This window comes from Pezoporus occidentalis, unplaced genomic scaffold, assembly GCF_034315485.1.
Source record: "Pezoporus occidentalis ecotype Australia unplaced genomic scaffold, CSIRO_AGI_Poc_V1 ctg48, whole genome shotgun sequence".
NCBI lineage: Eukaryota > Metazoa > Chordata > Aves > Psittaciformes > Psittacidae > Pezoporus > Pezoporus occidentalis.
In genome coordinates this window covers 5,305,811-5,326,738 of record NW_026915813.1, presented here as the reverse complement: position 1 = coordinate 5,326,738, position 20,928 = coordinate 5,305,811, and the positions used below count along the sequence as shown (strand labels likewise).

Below are 20,928 nucleotides of genomic sequence, written 5' to 3'. Positions count from 1 at the left end.
TTAAGAAAGCTCACAGTACATAGTGCAAATATAATTTCTTTGTCTTTCCACCTGTAATTGTGGAGATAATTCTAAAATTTAAATGAGGCAGAGAAACATGGATTAATTCTCAAGCACCATCATAATAAGCTTTTTAGACTGCTTGCTTTTAAACCAACACTGCATAATTGAGAAGTGTCAATTTTCAAGGGATTGTTAGAGAAGTAAAAAAGCGATTGTTACACTGCAGCATTTTTCATAATTTTTGTATGCATTTTCAGAGCTAATTTGAGATTCTAACAAGCTCTCCACCTGAAAAAAAAAGTTTTAAAGGAGAATGATACCAGCAGGTTTCAGCTGACTTCTTCCTTATACTGTGCTATGAAATGTAAAACATATTTGCAGATAACCATTCACCCAGAAAAATATTCTGGGCTAGTGCACTTCCACGTTCAGTACATATATGCTGTGACATCTCGAACATAGACACTTCAAAGTATTTCCAACAGAATTAAAAGAGAATAGGATGAGCCTACGGTGGTATTTTCATGGTAGGTACACTGTCCCAGTCTGCAGCATCTTACAGCTCATTGACTTTTTTGAGCTAGAGATAAGTATCTCTGAATTTAAAAAATCTTTTTACCTGCTGAATATATAGCTTGTTTTCCTGATTGTTAACCAACTTTTACCCAGCTGGTACATGAATTCATTTAGTGAAAAATACCTTTCATAAAAAAAACTCATTAGCAATATGCATATCTGTTAGATATCTACCTGTTAGAACAAACACCAAAATCCAGACATTTACAATGTTCCTCATGAAATTCCCTGTATCCATACTGAACAGGGATTCTGCTGTTTATCTTTCAAATCAGGCTATAAGGCAGAGGAGAAAAATTAAAAAAAATCCTATAAAAAATTTGGTACCTCATGCACACTTGAGGCAACTCTAAGGTTAATTTATTTTCTGAACACTACCATTTCTAGGTACTGATGTGTCCAGACTACTGTCAGTCAAATTCTTAACACTGAAAGTTTTTTAATTATTATGCAAGATCAAGGATGATGGACATGAAGACCCCTTGACTAGCTCAATGATTTATATTTTCTGCTTATAATAAATCTCAAAAATTACTTAGGATATCACATATTGTGTCCTATCCTCATATGCTTTGTCAGACAGTATACTGTAGAACTCTGCATTGTATCCTGCGGAATGTAAAAAACGAACTTTTGCTACAATTTTTGCCCAACTTGTCTGCAAAATGAATTGGGGCTCTTGGTGTTGTACGTTTAAAAAAACACCTGTCGTTGTTTTGGCAAGGTGCTGAAAAAAAATTGATGAGATGATGTAAATTCTCAACATTTTTTAAAAAGCAGCACAGCTAAACTTACTGATTACAAGTAGATTGATTTATTTTATAGCTGGTGAGAAGATTCTTACCTACTCACATGACCTACTGACTTCTGTAGCAACTATGAGCAGGCATTGCCTCTGTAAAAGCAAATCTTTCTTTCCAAAAGAACTACAGTTAACCCACTTGCCATGTAAACTCACAGTATTTTCCTTTTAGAATTATGCACAATTATTAAGGATACATAAGGATATGTATTAAAAAATACATATCCTTGTGTTTTGACTAAAGAAGTACAACTGCAATACAAATGTCAAAAATGTTACCAGTGCTTATTCTCCTTTTCGCTACAATTGGGGGAATGCTACAATTGCTGTTCCAATTGATTATAAAACTTACATTTTGGTTACAATATTACAGAAATGCAACAGGCACACTTAATCAAAGTTTAGGCTAGTACATGTAAAAAAGCCTTTATACCCACTCCATGGATATTTAATACAAACCAGTCTTTCCCACGGCGTACTGTGAATATAGCAAGCCATTGACTTTACTGCATTGACATGCACTCACTATGTCAAAAATGAAGAAATGAACACAGGTAAAAATACCTGCAAAGCTGCAGAGGAGGAAGGCACCTGAAAATCAATTGTTTGCTACCTAACAGATATATGAAAGCTTTTAGCATGAAGCCACTGAACAGGAATACCAGACTGATGTGACTGATTTGCATTCTGCCAGCCTACCTAGTGAATAACTCATCCCATTTTTAAAGGAGATGGTGATTGATCCCAGGGGAGGTGAAGCTTGACTCACATGTACCTGAAACAGCTGTTGTCAGAGAAATAGCAAACACCCATCTCATTGATGCTGTTACCTGTCATTTTCTAAAGCTTGAATTGTCCATTGCACTTAGGTATTAAGGTATCAAGCAAACCAGTATTTTGTGTAAGCAGATTATGCCTGTTCTTCCAGATGTGGATCATCCAGTTATTATTACATACCTTATTTTGGTTACTTATACTTTTAATCTCTGTTGTTATACATATTATAGGTCATTCTGCATGGAGAAATTTCTACCAAATGTTTACCTATCATATGTACTGGATGAACACAAATGTTAGATTATGAAGTTGCATTTCTTATATTTCTGTTCTATCATTTTCACTCTCTATGGGTTTCCAAGATTTAAATATTGACTTTACGTCTGAATGCCCTAAAATATTTGAGCAATCCAGTAGGTTGTAGAACTAATGATGGAAAAACCTTGGATTAAACAGGAGTTAGCTGTGTTTTCAATAAATGAAATTAATTAAGAAGTTTACCTCTCCTCATAGTTTTTGACAGCTCAAATCTGATTGATTGATTAAAATAAAGATATAGGATGGCTGAGTAGAATTAATTTCCAAGTGCTGATGTATTTTACATTTCCTTTTTCATGCATTTCAAGTCATGGTTTTATGAATTTAAGCTCTGTGTTCTCCTAGTGGTCAACTAGCTGTCAGAAAATAGATCCGTCTAGTTAGAAAAACTATTAAAACAGATCAATGTAAACAATAGATCCTACTTTTTCTCCAGTGTTGATGCTCTAACTATCCTCCATTCCCACAGAGATGATGATGGCAAGCAAGAGATTCTCTGTGTCAAAAATAGGAAAATGCTTTGGCTTGTCTGTCAACTGATAGAAACAAATTAGACACTCAGTAATGAGTTGGTTTTTTTGTTACGTTTCTCTCTGTGGTAGAAGAGAAAGAATCACACTCTACATTAATGTTTCTAACGGAGAACAGGACAACACCCAGGGTTGTCAAATTCAGTTCCCTACTGGTACAGACACATCCTTTTCTGTATACAAGGTAAAAGCAGAATATTTTTCACATTTCTACACCTACAGAGGTTCTTCACTGGGATGTCTGGGTTAGGTATACAGTAGGGAGGGACAAATACAGAATCAAAATTCTATAATTTCAAAAGTAACAAAGGAATTAGTGAGTGGCCATTCAGTCTTCTTTTGACTATAAGCCATATAGGAGAAAAATATGGATGTAAACCTGGCTTTTAGTCAAGTATAGAGTAACTACTAATTCACCTACAAACTGAAAAAATACTATTGTTCTGCTAGGAATTCTTGAATCACTTATACTTTCTCTTATACTCCTACCTGTATATTCCGGCGGACAAAGGCAAGTATAGTTATTGATTCCATCCACACAAGTAGAATTATTTTCACAGTCATTGTCTTCACAGTCATCAACATTTACTTCACAGTTTTCACCTTCGAATCCATCTGCACAAGTGCACCTGTAATACAAAAACAAAACTAACCACATTGACATTTTAGCTGGGAAGACCAGGCAAGAAGTTTTGTAATTAATAGGTTCAATAATTCATAATCATTATGCCATAAAGGAACACAGCTGATATAATATAAAAAACCAAACATAGTAAACACTACCAAAATAAATTTCATATTTTAAATTACAGAAAATAAGCTTCTAAATTTATGCCTTGATCTTTAGCTTAAGGAGCTTCTTAAACCACTGAAAAGTCCTTTTGAAAAGCATGCTAACTTTATATTATAAGGTTAGATTTTATTTCTTACGGAAAGTGATCCTTTTGCTTTTTTTAAGCGCATAGAAAAGATTATGGAATCAGGGATTAGTATGTAATAGTAGTATTCCAACATCATTCAGTTAAATGCACCAATCTAAAACTTGGTTTAATGTCCTATGCACAATATGTGAAGGAATATACAAAAACTATGCCTGAAACTTCAAAGTAGTAATTATTTTTTGTTTTTAAGTATATCTATACAAAAAAATACATCAAAATAGACAGCAAATGCAAAAGAGCTCTGAAACATGACTACATGTATATTTTCACATAAAATGCGCTATCTATAATTTCTGCAGCTTTCATTATAAGATTGCTTTGATATTCAAAATAAATAGTGTTTAAACAAACAAATGAAAAAGGTCAAATTCTGAGACATGACTATGTCAATTTAAATTCTATAAGCATAGTATTAAGATGTATACACTTAAGTTTTAATAGAAAACTATTTAATCTTTGGGCAGAATTTGGATTAAAAAATAAGATTAATGACATAATGAATTGCAGGATAATGAATTGCATCTTTTTGAAGTGTCATTTCTAACAAGCTTGAGGTGTAGATTATTAAATGACTAATACTTTCACATAAGAATGCAAAAGAACTTTCATAATTCATGAAGTACATCTGGAGTAATTGTACTGTGTGATTAAATAACTCAAGATTAAAAATGCTCACAGCATGTTTATCTGCTGGCACAGTGAGTTTCAGATGAATCATTAATTTTCTGTTTCACTGGGATTTACATTTTATCATTTACATGCTGTCTGTTGAAGTAATACACACAACAACAGATGAATTGTGAGTTTTTTTTCAGCAGGGATCTAGCTAGCTATTAGTTAGCATAATGGAGTCAATACTGTGTTGTCTTGACCTGATATGCCTCCACTAATCACAATCATTTGTTACTGTTTTTAACAGTTTCAGAGCTTTAGAAGCTTTCCAAGGACAGCAACATGTACTGAAAACTACAGAAGCACTAAAAAATCTGCCTTTGTGGTGCACTCACTCGCAAACACAGAGAACCTGAATATTAATACCAAAATTATTTCAGCACATAAAACTCTATAGTTTTACATCCCTTTCTTACAATGAAAAGCAACCTACCAGAAACCATCTTTTTCTCCTTCTTTCAAATGACAGGTTCCACCGTGGCGGCATGGGTTACTAATGCAAGCATGAATGGGAGTATCACAGTCTTGACCCTATGAAGGGAACAATGGTTATAATTTAAGAAGAACATACAGACACTACTGGAAGGGAGCCAAATAAACCTTAAGGGTTGTTAAGAAGAAGCTTACATTTCAGTGAGCTTTTTCCTCTTCATTCAGTACCTACCTTGAAACCATATGGGCAAGTACATCTATAGAAGTCAACTGGATCATTGTTGCAGGTTCCATCATTTTTGCATGGATTTGATAAACAGGGGTTACACTTAGCAAGAATATTAACATCCACAGGCCCTTAAAAATACAAATTAAATAGTCAGAAACAAACAACGATTTATATTTGATAGGATATACTTGCCATTTTGCTTTAAATTTAAAATGAAATTTATGTTTTAGACTTTGTGGTGTTTCCATATGAATAAAATGCTGGACTGTCCTTAATACTTTTGAGATGACCAACTAAATCTGAATGGGATTCTTAGTTTAATTATCACTTTAATTATCACTTCAAGAAAAAAACAAAGCTTATCCCATCCTCTGAAATCTGTACAGTTCTTTTTCATGATGATTACCTTTCCTTTATATTAACAAAATGATGAATAGAATTGCAGCTTTAACCTCTTTAGAGGGTAAAAATTAAAAATTGCCCGTGAGAAAAAGAACTATCACAGTTTGCAGTCCTTCCCTAATGGTGTTACTGAAAAGACTATTTTAAATGTACTTTTATTTTACATTTTATTTGCAGGGTCAGAGATCTCTAAATGAACTGGTAAAATTACTTGTAAATTGTTTGAAGATCTATGAACTGTAAATTACATTGTTCAAGCTATGTCACTGTAAATAGCTCTGTATTCTGCCTTGCCCCCTTATGGAGTCAGCCACAGTCCTGTCCATTAGTGCATTAGCTGAGCCCACAAAAAATGCAGACTATACCATGAACCTATGGCTGTAATCCATGCTTGCAGTCTAGTTTGCATACTAGTGATTGTAATGACAGAGTTCAGAAATTAACATTGAAAAAATCTTAGGAAGCCAGGCTTAGAGCTTTGGCCTACATAAATCTTATCCTCATATATAAATATTTTTTAGATACTTAATTATCTTTCTGTCGTTTTGCAATTTAAATACAGCCTTTTCATGGTGAATTTTCAAGTTAGGCACCATCAAATTTTATATTTTTTTTTGTCAAACAACCAAAGAAATCACTGCTTATTTGTTAAAAATTAGAAATCACCTGAGTATAAATAATGTTCCTTTTTCATACACTTTGTGATAGAAAAAAGTGATAACTCTAAGAGAAAGTAGATGACTTGGCCAAAAGCCTATTCAGAGAATAATCAAACATTCTCTGTTATCTCCAGCTCTATTGCCTGATGACATTACTGCCTCCAGCTTGATTTCAGATCTCACCTATGAAAAAAACTTCAGCTATCCACAAGTGATTTGTACATTTCAAGGAATAATGAGTGATTTCTTCTAACCAGACACAGAGTCAAAACTCCTGAGACCTACTGGTAGAATTGCACGATTGCTCCATAACAGGCTTTACTCAAAATGAGACAGACTGCAAAGGTTTTTGAGCTAACAGGCACTTTTACTGAGATATAGGGCTTTGGGAGGTTTAAAACCTGGATATATTTACTTTCTTTTCTTATTTTTCTTTGCAAAAATAATCTCTGATGAATCATTGTAAAGGAACGGGCATGGAAGGAAGACATGATTATATGAATTCAGCAAGGGCTGTTAAACAAGGAGAGGTTGACATTTTATTTATCTGTTTGTTTATTTATTTTTGAATCTGCAGTTGCTGGTACCCTTCTGTGTCACAGCTTGCAGCAAATCCAGAGGGATGAACATGGTAATCTGTGATAAGATGCTTACTGCCAAAGCCACAATCTGTAGGGATCATTGACTGTCTTGTCTCCATTACTTTATTTTGTAAGAGAAATCTATACCTGATTAAAACTTCGGTTAGACCAGCAAACAGCAGAGGTAAAAGAGTTGAAACATGCACCATAGAATTAAAATCTAGAAAGTCCTGCCTGTGTACTCTAGAGTACTGCTGATTATTTCTAGAATACATTAAGAGGTTCTATAAAAAAAATAAAGTGCAAGAGGCACATATTTAAAACACAAAAAAATGGAAGCACTATGCTGTAGCATGAAGTCTATGCTTCCTTGCCTCAACTATTCTGAGCATCATATCCTCTTTTCTACTTCTGATGCAATAAAAAGCTAAATATTTGGCATGAATTAAAAAACATTCAGCAACTAAAGTTATTTGCTGAAACAGATTAGCAATCTTAATTTCACTTCCAAAACAGAGCCAGAAAATGGCTACCTAAGTCTATATATACCATTGTATCTGAATTTATGCTGCGTTTATTTCAAACTATTATTTATATATTATCCAATAAAATATTTATTTTGATTTATTATTCTTCTGTTGCAAGATCAAAAAATTGAAATGCTTCAGGTATTTTTACTGAAGGCTAATGGAAAGCCAGTTGTGGTACATATTTTCATTTGCACTATACTGTTCCTTTTCTCTTTCAAAGTGTTAAAAGTCTTGTATATAAAAAAGGATTGGGTTCATAACCTATTATTTAATTTTTCATATTGTAGACATTGTTGAATAAGCCCTGGCTGGAAAAAAATCCTTAAAAAAAAAAAAAAAGCAGCATTCTTTAGTAAACAGTGAAAAGCTAACTGTATTTTATTGACATTGACACACACATGTAGCTACCATTTTCGAAGAAAAACATGACACAATTTTTCTTTTTCTACAGAAAACTTGCAAGAAAAACTTTCAGCTCTGACATTTTATTACTCCTATTCTCTCTTGCATTTGGCCTCAAAATCAGTATCTACACTGATTCACTTACACTAAAGCTGCTAATGAAATCACAAATTTTATTACAATACAGTGGAAACAGTCATTTCAGTCAATTTTCAAAACTCAAACCCAGGCTGTTAAAATAAGAAAACTGTTCACATAATATGTTAAATGATATATCATGAAGACTCAGCTGTAAATTCATCAAAGGGGAAAACACACAATAAACATGCATGTCTTAGGAAGGAGGATTGCTTGAGGTATACAAAAGGAAGGTCAGAAGGTCTGCTCTTAATCAGATCACCCATTCCAGGTCTATTTATAACCTTACCTGGTATGAGAAAACCACAAGGCCCTGGAATCTCTAGAGGCAGGGCATGGATGATAAAGAGGTAAAAGATTGAGAATCTGTTAGAGGCCACATAAAAGAGGAAAAAAAACCCACCCATAAATGTAGAAAAAAACCTGAAAGAAGAAAATACTAATGGATGATTCCTGAAGTAAAAGAACTCATAAAATTAGTAAGGTACAATGATTTTATGGAGCTGTACGACTGAGAAGAGACTTAATTTTAAAATGCTTATTTTCACTGGGAACTATTAATTATGTAAATAAAATTCAAGCACCCATTTCAGTTTCAACTGAACCAAGAGATACTGATAAGAGGGAATGACTCACTACTCTCTTCCTATAAATATGTACACAATAGTTGACCATCAACAGATATTCTCCCACGTAGCCTAAAATTTTGGTCCTGATAGGAATATAGCATCTTCCTAATTTCTATTCAACAGTTCATTTTTAAGCAAAAGATAAAATTACTTCTCTTTGAGAAATAGACACATAATGTCTTACAGGACCATCATGTCATTGAAAAGCTACTGATTTGTAATCTGTAATTATGAGCATCTTCACAGGACAGTGGCAGGAAAATGATTTTCTCTCAAAGGTATCCATTATACCAGATATCCATGCCTGGAAGTGAAACAAATGCAGTTCTTACCCTGCAAAATAATATAAATGATATTTTCTGATGGGCAAGAGGGAGCAAGATATACTTTCTGTATTGTTTGGCAGAAACATAACAATGACCGTAGACAGGGGTGATACAGTGTTTAAAACTAACAGTGCTGGAAAATAACCAAGCAGGTACCACATGTTCATGCAAATATTCTTTCACTTACATCCCTACAACAGTGTGCAATTAGAGTGTATCTGCAGTAACCTTCAGTGGATGCTTGTAGCAAAAAAGAACAGATTGTCCAGCAAATGTCCTATCTAAAATCAGACTGAGACTTTGCAACAGATGAGTGTCATGTGCAATGAACGCTGGCGTGACCTCAGAGATGTACTTTTGAAAAACTGCAAGAAGGACTTGGAGGGAGAAACAATTCACTGGCATCACAAGCAACAAAATGGGTTCCATTGGTTTTTGTTTAGAAAAATGCTTTTTGACAGAAAGCCAAAGGAGAGAAATAGGAAGAACATGCAGTAAAGAACAACTTCAGATGAGACAAACTCCAACAAAGTCCCAATGGCTTTTTAAAGGTAGAAATTACTAAGGGATTAAGCTCACCTTTGAAGATACATTAACAGATGTGTAAGTTAAAATAACTTGAAGAGTACCTAGACTGAGAATAAATTACTTCTACAAGATTTAAGATTATATTCATCTGATGCCTCAGAAATCACTATGAGCTTAGTACTGACTTACTACTATTAGCACACATAAATTCTGTTTAATTAGTATTTGCTCGTTTAGTGTTTGGTTCTTTTTTTTTTTCAATTGGGAATTTCAATGTTTCAAAATCAGGACCATGAAAAATAAAGCTACAGCAGAAATCTTCTGTGTTTTCAAAATATTTAAGAAGGGATAAATGGATGGAATAGAAGATTAAACAATAAAACAAGTTCTCTCTCCATGTCAGTAAAAAGGTACTTTTCTACTTAAGGTTCAGAAAGAGAACCTAGGAATTCACAGACAATACTATAAGTTGTGATATAAATGCCAGCATCATTGGTACAGACATGGAGATAAATACTCTTTGTCCAAACCCCGAGAAACCTCTCAAAACATTTTAGACTGAGACCTCTATAGTGGTATCACATCCTTTTACCTACAGGTTTTTTTGGGGTGTCTTTTACGCTTTTTTCTGAAATACCAGAGGAAGCACTATGGACATATTGGTACAATTAATTGCAGCCTGAAAGGATTATGGATGTATTTACAGTTTTTACTGTGAACAGACTGAAGGAAAAGGACATTCTTTGGCTAAGGGAAGTACAGATGTTTAAACTGTAGTTCATGACCGAGACAGTACCAAGTACCTGTGCACATCAGTGTACTGAGAAGTACTGTACTGCTAGTCTAAAGACTCTTTTACTCCACTTATTTAAAAAGAAATAGGTATTGAAGTCTTTAAAATAAGTAGAGTTCCTGAATGGAACCAATGGCTACATCCCTAAATATGAGGAAGAATTATGACAACGGTGAGTGAAAATGCTATAGTAAGTGCATTTACAGCACACAAGAATCTTTATTTCACAGCTCAACTATTTGTAAAAATTAAAAATATACATTTCAAAGAGAAACAGTACAACAGTACCTTGGCAAGTGAATTTTTTAGAAGGAGTTGTGAGAAGAAGTTTATCTGCCATATCTCCGGGACCAGCACAACGTGCAATACCAGGCTCTTTGTATTCCGATTTTACCCAGTCAGATAGCCACTGCATGTTACAGTCACAATAAAGAGGATTTGCTCCGATAGCCCTGTAGAAAACAGACAAATAAAAAGGTAATAAAGTTTTAAATGGTTGCTTTTAAAAAGAGAAGGCAGAAAACTGGTTGCAAAAAATCCTCTCAAACCACAGATCTGCCCTCCATCCATGAAATGGACCATAAGAGCATGAAGTGTCTGGATTTGGGTTCTAAATCAAGAAGTGATAGATTTAGCAGTAAACTTGGTCCACAAACCTAGCTATTCTTAGTTGTGTGAATGTGTGAACTTTGGATGTCTAATACTAACTAGCTCTGTTTCACTGTTGGTATTTAATATCCAAGATCTGCATAAGCAGAATGAAACTGATACTGGGAAATTAAGTTAGCAAGAATAAAGTATTTCTTCCAAAGCAGCCAAGGCAACCCCACAGAGTTCCACTCTGATATTTTTCCTTTTCAGTTTATGGCTCCCAGGCTGGTGCAAACCATCTGTTTCTAGGCTTCCAAATTTGATTTAATTATTTCCTCTTTGGAGCTCTCCCACTGAAATCACAGCTATGTGCAGAATTCTATAAGAGGTCTCTGATGTGTAAGTAAATAAAACTACATTATCCTAGCTTTGTGGTAGTTACATAAGAATTGCCTCATTATGAATGCAAATCAATTTATTTAAATAAATATATTCTTTAAAATTAAAAATAATTTAGCTAGAGATATTAAGAATTGTGTAAAGGCTTTTTAAATGTTTATTTGCTAGAAACTATACTCTTAAAACTGACTATGACATGTACATTTGGAGGATAGAAGCACTGTGCTGTTCTATAAAGTTGTATTCATATTGCTTTTAAGAAATACAGTAATAATGTAACATTCAACAGATAACCTTGACATGTGCACAAACTGTCAAATGGCAGTATTGGAACATTCTCCTTCTCCAGATGTTTCAGTACTTTTATTTAGATTTTTCCATGACTTTGGATCAATCGGTCTTCCAGTGATAGAAGAAAATCCTTGGCAGACAAAGGCAGTAGAAACTACCACTGCTGAAACACTCTCTTTTGCCACCTCTCTCAATTAGCGCTACCTACTTCCACCTGAACACAAAAGACCATATACACTTGTTCAGTCAGACTTCAGTCAGAGCAGTAACAAGAATCAGAGCTAGTGATAGGAAACTTCCCATGTGAGGAGAAACACCAGGAATTTGTTAACTCCATATATGCAAGTGTGAATGTCAGCCTGAACAGATAACACAATTGCTCTGCTAAGATCAAAATGTTAGCAAGGATAGCTGGTAGACTTTTGGGGAAAAAAAAAACCAGCAACAATAATAAAATCTATCCAATTTTTACCGATATTTCATGCAAATAAGCTAGTTTAACAGTGACATTTGAATAAATTGTCAATGCCTTAAAGTTTAATCAGTATCATTAAGTTTCTGAGAAATGGTAAATTAAATGTAAATGTCCAATACTGAACTAGAAACAGATAATTAAGTTTTTAACAACTGCAGCTGTTCAGAAACATAAACCCCAGCTATATATAAAGGCACTAGTCAACTACTCAGTTGCAAGCAAGGATTTAATAACTATTCATAAACACAACGAGGTTTACAGATAGGTAACTTTTACTAATCTAAGTTTCCCATTGAAAATTAAAATCAGGACAAGCATTGCCTAAAATTGTGTTCTGAAAGCAGATGTCCATGTATTTAATTTCAATTTAACAGACACCAACACAGAACCATAGAATAATTTAGGGCACTCTGGAGGTCATCTAATCTCACCCTCTGTGCAAATCAGAGCTCACTTCAAAGTTGCTCAGGGCTCTGCCTAGCTGAGCTCTGAAAATCTCCAGGGACAGAGATTCTTCCTCTCCTTTGGGCAACATGTTCCAAAGCTGAACCACCCTCACAGTGAAGAATTTTTACATTCAGTCAAATTTCCCTTGTTGCTGCTTGTGACTGTTGACTCCTATTCTTCACTGTGTACGTCTGAGAAAATCTGTCTCCATCATTGCTGTAATCCACCTAGTATCTTAAAGACTATTTTAGGTCCCTCCTTGGCAGCTTGCCACAGCTCATCTCATCCTGCCACCTTCCAGCCTTACTTGCCCCTGACCTGGATTTGCCTATTCATACACATTGGCTTTGTACTTGAAAAACTGAACACATATTACAGACGTGGCCGTAGGACAGCCAAGCAGAAGGGAGTGACCACTGTGTTCAACCACCTGGCTTTCTTTCTAATTCAGCCTGGAGAGTCTTTTAGCTTTCACTGCCATAAGGGCACATAGCAGACATGTGCAGTTTGCTGCCACCAGGAGGCCCAGGATTTTCCTGCTGAGCTGCTACCTCTCTGGCAAGTCCCAAGGCTGTACTAATGCATTAGCTTGCTCCAGGGCAGTCCTTTGCATTTTGTCTTTGTTCAAGTACATGAAATTTGCTAAACATAACAAAAAATATGAATACTCACAGGTGTGATAATGCTGAAAGATCATTAAAAGCTCCTTCAGGAACAACAGAAATATCATTCCCATGTAAAGACCTTAAAAAGAAAATAAACAAAATAATATATATGCATAAAAAAACAGCCAGTCAAATTTGAAATTTTCATCTATGAACAGTTTTCAAATTTTTACTTTTTTTTCTTACAATTCCTTAGTGTTTCCACCTGTTTTTGCATGGCTGTTTTTTGTTTTTTTTTTTTAAGCTCTGACAGCCTACACATCATTTAATTTGTTCATCCTGTATTTTAATAAGAAATGTTAATAATATGATTATTTTAAAATGGAAAGAAAAAAGGTTAGTAAAAGTAGGTACACTTCTGCCAACTACAGATTGGATTTAGGGATAGCAGACAAGTTATATTTCTGAATTTTTCAGCAATTTCTGACAATTTCAGCAATTCCTGAAATCCCGTTAATTATGCTCATACTTTTTTAAAATCTTTCATGGATTCACGGAAAATACAGGCATTGACTGTTCATTAATGAAAATATTAAGGTTATTGCCCTAATTTGATGGTAAAATTAAAGAACTAAAGACCTTATTAAGCATCAATACTGGGAATAGTATTCTTCCTGTAGCAAACAGGAAGAATATTTCTATAAATTCATTCACTCATGAAACCTGACTTGGGAGTATTGTGTGCAGTTCTGGTGTCCTCAACATAAAAAGGACATGGAACTGTTGGAACAAGTCCAGAGGAGGGCCACGAGGGTGATCAGGGGCTGGAGCACTTTCTGTATGAAGACAGGCTGAGAAAGTTGGGGCTGTTCAACCTGGAGAGGAGAAGGCTGCGTGGAGACCTCATAGCAGCCTTCCAGTATCTGAAGGGGGCCTATAGGGATGCTGGGGAGGGACTCCTCATTAGGGACTGTAGTGATAGGACAATGGGTAACAGGTTAAAGCTTAAACAGGGGAAGTTTAGATTGGATATAAGGAAGAAATTCTTTACTGTGAGGGTGGTGAGGCACTGGAATGGGTTGCCCAGGGAAGTTGTGAACTCCATCCCTGGCAGTGTTCAAGGCCAGGTTGGATGGAGCCTTGGATGCCATGGTTTAGTGTGAGGTGTCCCTGCCCACGGCAGGGGGCGTGGAACTAGATGACCTTAAGGTCCTTTCCAACCCTAACTATTCTATAATTCTATGATTCTATGAGTCTATGTATATCTAACACATGTAGAATTATGGTTCTTGAAAATATTCATATTTATATAAAATAATTGAAGTTATGTGAGCACACTTAAATAATGTCATGCTTGAGACATTTAATCCACCTAGGCTATTAAATGGTTATAAACTACTCAAATAGAGGCAAAAATTACATGTTCTGCTGGGGGCTTTTGAGAAAGAATTTTTGCAGTTTTTTTTCTTAATGACAAACTGAAGCTGTAAACTAGAGTGATTGTTCTGTACTTTCTTTTGTCCCTTTCTGTGCCCTTACAACCCTGTTTTTCTTAGAGGTAAAATAGAAAGTTTTCTTGGAACCAAAACTTAATACTATTGATTTTTGATAATTCATCATGATGCAATGATTTTGGAAATACTCCCATATTAAATGGAACAAGAAAAAAAGAAATTTGATGTTGGAATAAAAAGAATCAAAATTCAACTGCAAAACCCCCTCATATATAGTGAATTTATGCATATGGCATTTCTGTTAGAATTTAATGCTTATAACAATGGAGAATAGAACACAAAAAAGAAATACAGCCAAGATTAAAAAGCAGAAAAGTACAAAGTGTAAGTCTGGAAAAATAGCAGTGGTTAAAAAATAATACTTACAGCAATCTAAGTGATTTCAATCCATCGAAAGTCCGTGCAGGGATACACCTCAGGCGGTTGTAACTAAGAATTCTAGAAATATATAAAATACTGTCAGCAAGTATATCAGACATTCATTACACAATGCAGAGCGTGATGAAAAACAGCTTTTGCACACATAGCTAGTTAGGAAACAAGTTATTTTACAGCCTGCAAAACAAGCAAGCTTTAATGCCAACTAAATGTCCTTTCTTTCCAAGACAAAAAAATCCCCCAACAAAACAACCCAAAAGCAGAAAAACAAACAAAAAAACCAACCAAAAACCAAACCATCAAAACAACAACAACAACCCAAAAAAAACAACAAAAACCAATACACTGTAATGCTTCCAAAGAGTCACTGTTACATGTTTAAACTTACAGGGTGAGCAGCTGAGTCATGTTGCTGAAGCTCTGATTAGAAAGAGTGCTGATTCTGTTGTTACTTAAATCTCTATAAAAATAAATGCAGAAATTCAGACCTTAAAATGACTACCTCAGTCCTGAAAAACTGTATTGTTAAACTGACACATTACTTTGATTAGTAGAAGCAGTATCATTGCTATCAATATTTAAAGCAGCAGACATTTTTATTTTACATGCCCAGTGAGTGTTTAGCTTGTTCAATGAAAAGCTTTTTCAATTCAACACAGATGAAAAAGCAGCACAATGCATTCCTGTACAATAGCAATGTCCATCATGCTACTTAGTTGATAATGCAATCCTCCGTTGACCCAAGTATAGAAATGAAAGTGATGTCTTAAAGTAGAAATCATTCTAGTTGTGTCCCTAATGACACCTAAGTAAATATCATGTAATGCTGTACTCAACACTGATATGCTTAAGGCATCAAAGCCCAGAGCTATTATTATAAAGACTACTATCTAAGATTTATAGAGAAAGCCTTAACATTATCTAGGTGTTCCTGCTCCGGCTGGGGGATTGGACTAGATGATCTTTTGAGGTCCCTTCCAATCTCTAGCATACTGTGATACTGTGATACTGTGTGATCTTTCTTGTTTTTCAATATTCTAATAAATAAAATCTTAAGCATAAGTATGATGGAAGCTGGAGTGGTATGTTGGTAGCTTAAAAGAAGCTTTGAAGAAGCTGTATTAAATGTGGATACTGCTTGTTCTTCATTCTCACATTGCGCTTTAATTTTCTTTTTATGTCTACCATTTCACTATTGTTTACTGTATGGTGCAATACAGCATTGGTTTGTGAGGAGACCTTGATATTTTAACTTCAGAGTACTGTTAAATAGCTATGCAAGATACCTCTCTTAAAATTTCATGAAAGTGTGTAAGACAACTGACATAATAATAAACATATTGAGCGAGTATAACAGAGCGATCTATTCAAATGAGAAAAAAAAAGTTAGAAATAAACAAATTCCTTTGTTAATCTGAAACTCTGGAGATTTTAATGTAATTTCTTGTTTGGCCACAGAAGAACTATGCATATGCATAGTACTGTGGTTGGAAAACCAGCTGAGGAACATTCTCAACTTTGTTAACAGCAGTTGGAGGATACATTCAGAAGAGACTACAATAATGTGCCCCACAGGTCTGATAAATTGAGGCTATTAATACTGGGTCTTATTTGGGGTTTTTTAGTGGTTTTTTTTTTTAATTTACTATTTACCTATAACGTATTACATTATTTGTCTGCTAATTAGTTTTTGTATATTTTCTCATTAGGAGATAAAGTCAGCTGATTTCTGGATGTCACAAATACACCATGAGTACCTAATTTCTGCGATGGAAGCCTTGTCACTATGCTTCATCTTTAGACATGTATCTAGTTTTCACTGATACTGTTACTGCACACAATCCACTCAACGCATTTGCTTCTTTTACTGAGGTTCCAAAGTTCGTACTTTCTATGTGCTGCAAGTTATAACTTCCCAAAACAATCCATTAAGATTTCCTATAGATTCTACACTGTATACATTTGAGAATATTGCAAAGTTTTTTCCCCAATGTTATTTGCAAAATACAAAAGTTTTGGAAACTTGTTTTTTCTAAATTTGTGACCGTGACAACTTTTGTCTAGCATGAGGTAAATAAAGGATGGTTTTGAATGCCAAACCATTTTCAATTTTTACAGCAAAGCTCTAAACCCAGTCAAAAAATGTAAGGGATTTTGTTACTCCCGTCCACTTTTTATTCTGATTATAATGAAACCACAAACTGCTTTCAGAATGTTACACAGCTCAGCCTCAGCTGGTATAATTTTTTATAGTCCTAACAAAACCCATGGAATTAACGCCACTTACATCTACATTCTTCCTGTTTCTCTTGCTGTACTCTTACAAGGTACATAAATAAATAATCACACTCAAATCACAGAGTGAGTCAGCAACAGAGTTGGGAATAGGGAATTCTAGACAAGCTTTCTTCTTCAGTCATTAAACCATGTAGTGTGGGAGAAACAGAAGGGGTTACGTTTAAGTATTAGAAGAGCTGTCTGTGCTATTCCTATGTGAAGCACACCACTGAGCAAAGCATATTGCAGAATATTTCTTTTGCAAAATAAATATTCTAGTGCATTTATGGAGCTGGGTACAAAATGTTGTATTACCCTTACACCTTACCCTAATTACCCTAACTCACTAAGTTAGGTAAAAGATCTTACCTATCTTTTCAGGTTAACTATAATTTCTGGTTATTTACTTTATGATGTATCACTGTAATGAAATACTCCTATTTATAAAGCTGGAGAGGGACTTTTCATCAGGGACTGCAGTGACAGGACAAGGGGTGATGGGTTCAAACTTAAACGGGGGAAGTTCAGGTTAGATAGAAGGAAGTTCTTTACTCTGAGGGTGGTGAGGCATTGGAACAGCTTGCCTAAAGAAGTGGTGAATGCTCCATCGCTGGCAGTGCTCAAGGCCATACTGGACAGAGCCTTGGGCAACACTGTCTAGGTTGAGGTGCCCATGTCAGAGGGGCTGGAACTAGATGATCTCAAGGTCCTTTCCAACCCTAACTATTCTATGGTTCTACGACCAAGTGCATTGTAAATAAGTTGTGGTAAGTAGAATAAAATATTCTCTGTTATAAATTGTGGTTAGGTACAATATTTGCTGGAATACTTTTTTTTCTTTTTTTCATTATAACTAAAACCAGGTATAATGAAGTAGATATTTTATTTTGTTTTTCTTTCCAATAGGGACCGTTACTCTAAAACTACTTACATGAGTGTTAAGTGCTTGTAGTAGGAAAGCTCTTTTGGAACAAGGGTAAACTGATTTCCATCCAAATAACTAAAATAGAAAAATAAAACATAAAACATAAGTTTTTCATTAAAGCAGCAGCATCTTCATGCACTAATCTTATAATCCAACAGCAAAATTAATAACAAATAAATGCATACTATTTCTGTTTTATAATAAACCTATCTTGAAAATGTTGGGTTTTAGACACAAGTGAGGACCTGCAGTCTTAGATCCAAATGCTATTGCATCAGATATTATTAATATTATGAAGTAGCAGTAATACCAGCCAACTCTTACACAGTACTTTCTATTATTTCATAAATACTGCAAAATGAGGCTGTTTCACAAATCTTACTTCTGCAAGTAACTTTAAGTGTGGATTTTGAGCATACTGTAAATGGGAACAGACCCTGACATTGTACAGGTAGTCCTTTAGAGTAAAAACAGCAAGAGCTGGTCCCAGCTCTAACACCAAATTAATTTGTCATGCCTGCAGTTCAGGTCACCTTCCTTAATTTCTCCCTGTCTGTTTCATGATATATCAGGCATAACATACTATAAGCCTGGTCCTATGGAGTCTGTTAGGGACTAAAGACAGTAATCAATTACCCTTCATTAGAAATGTTAGATGCTTTTTTTTTTTTTCCTCTTAGGTTTACAGCTCCTGTATTACATTGCTTGCTGTTTTTCCATGATCATAATTTTCAGTAACAGGCTTGTTCACCCTTAGAGTTAACAGGTACAGTCACCAAACTGTATTGACACCTGAGTTACAGGGAAAGGAAGTCATCAAGCCTTGCCTAAAAAGCTTTCAGTGTGCAGCTAGTTATTGCAAAGTGCAAGTAGAGGGGCTCTTCCTGTAACCAGGGCAAGTAGATTAGAGATAATAAGTAGTGAATTCACTGATGTGTGATTCTCTGAAACAGACTGCATATGAAGCAGAAAGTGGCAGGAGGATTAAAAGTCCCTGGTTTCTAAACTGGGGCAAATGATTTGATGGCAGTATTGTGGTGGCATTACTTGTGTCTCCTGGAAACCACATAAAAACTACATCCTTATTATTCCTATACAAAGAAGATATTTTAGCCATCCAAATACTTGGAGCACACTTGAGTTAAGAACAGCCTTTGTCAGAGACATTCTTACATTAGTTATGATTTTAATGTCTCTAAGTATGCTGCAGCATCTTTAGAAACTTTTTTCTTCACTAAATGGATGAGCTGAAACAGAGTTAAACCAGTTAAACTTTTATCCTTATATCTACATCTAATAAAAAAGCTTTTTCTTTAATTGTTTTTCTTCCTTGGATCTTGCCTTCCGTAGGACTGTTTGCTAAAACCAAACGTGTCTCAACAAGTTTTATGCTTACACTATGTTAATGGCATTACATAACTGGTGGTGAAGAGTGCATGGGCTCGTATACTTCATTGTTAAAAAAGAAACAAACAACATTTTAACTTTTTGAAAATGAGTTAGTATTCTGAAAAAATTCTTCCATTGACAGATAAATTAGGATATATTGCTTTAGTGTCATTAGAACTAAAGTACTACAAGCATCCACTTTTCTGATAAAAATTCCTCCTTGTTCAAATGAAGCAACTATTAAGATATTTTATAAAACACATGAAGAGTACGTCTTGGAAGGGTTATGCATGCTAATGAACAAGAATAATCAATCAGTATGCAACTGCTAACTGGAACCACCTCCATTATTCTTTTGAAAAATATGCTAAATTCCATGCTTAGACACTAATTAAAGCACACAAAACTGTACACAAGTGAGTTTTCAGTCACAGTCAGGGTTCCACTTGCAATTCCAAAAGTATTTCTCCTTAGCTATTTAATTTTATATTTCACTGATGCCCTTAAATTTCTTAGACCAGACTGTATTTAATTAAGTCATCTTCTATTAAAAAAAAAACAAACAAAAAAACACCACCAAAACTTAATGAAGTTATAGGTTTATATATAGCTGTGTGCTAATTTGAGTTCTTAATAATTTCTCTTCATTAATGACTAAAGCTTTTTGGATATTATTAAACACCAAATTAGTGGTGGAAGTTTCAGAATCTTCTATACAATCCCAAATAGTAAAAGAATAAAACAGTTTTAGTGACTTAAGATAAACAGTTAAGATGTCTTCTGGAAAAGCACAATATTAATCAGTCCTTACAAAGCAGCAGGAATTTAATATTGAATATTTGCCATATGTAAAACAAACTCAACATTTTTTTGTCAATAATTTCTATTTTTTTTCAATCTCATGACCTATCTGATCAAGATTAAAAACAGATTAATAACCCAATTTTTAGGTTTATTTTCCCCTTCATAATGCATAAAAATCAACTCATCTAATCTTATTCAGTTATTGTCCTCAAACAATACATGAGGTAGCAAGCTCTTTTTTGTATCAATGTTGCTGTCCATCTGCATATTCATATAATATCTCTTAATAAAATTTAATCTTAACCATTTTTCTCATATAAAAATGTATAAAGAGATTAATAAAATATCCCAGATTGCATAAGACTGCCTATATGAAAAGACTTTCTATTAAAACCAGTCTTTTTGAAATACCACAAAAGTGTGATTATTAAAACATGCAAACACATGAATACATTGTTTTCTTCTTTCTTTTTCATGTAATTGAACTTTTTTGTTCCTTCCTAAATAATGACCATAGATCCCTCAGATGCACTGCTGCCCATAACTGAACCCATGACAACATGAT

The 20,928-nt window shown here is 34.5% G+C and overlaps 1 protein-coding gene across 7 annotated transcripts in view; it reads right to left on the bottom strand.

Moving 5' to 3' along the window:
* Nucleotides 1–20,928, bottom strand: part of SLIT2 (slit guidance ligand 2) — a 264,821-nt gene that overhangs the window by 28,992 nt on the left and 214,901 nt on the right. For all 7 annotated transcript variants that reach the window (XM_062636475.1, XM_062636477.1, XM_062636476.1 and 4 more), the window contains 8 exons: nt 18,177–18,245; nt 15,357–15,428; nt 14,957–15,028; nt 13,144–13,215; nt 10,557–10,720; nt 5,284–5,408; nt 5,053–5,150; nt 3,496–3,635 (listed from right to left, as the gene is read on the bottom strand). In XM_062636475.1, the coding sequence (XP_062492459.1) occupies nt 3,496–3,635; nt 5,053–5,150; nt 5,284–5,408; nt 10,557–10,720; nt 13,144–13,215; nt 14,957–15,028; nt 15,357–15,428; nt 18,177–18,245 (812 nt within the window). The remainder of the gene's footprint in view (nt 1–3,495; nt 3,636–5,052; nt 5,151–5,283; nt 5,409–10,556; nt 10,721–13,143; nt 13,216–14,956; nt 15,029–15,356; nt 15,429–18,176; nt 18,246–20,928) is intronic.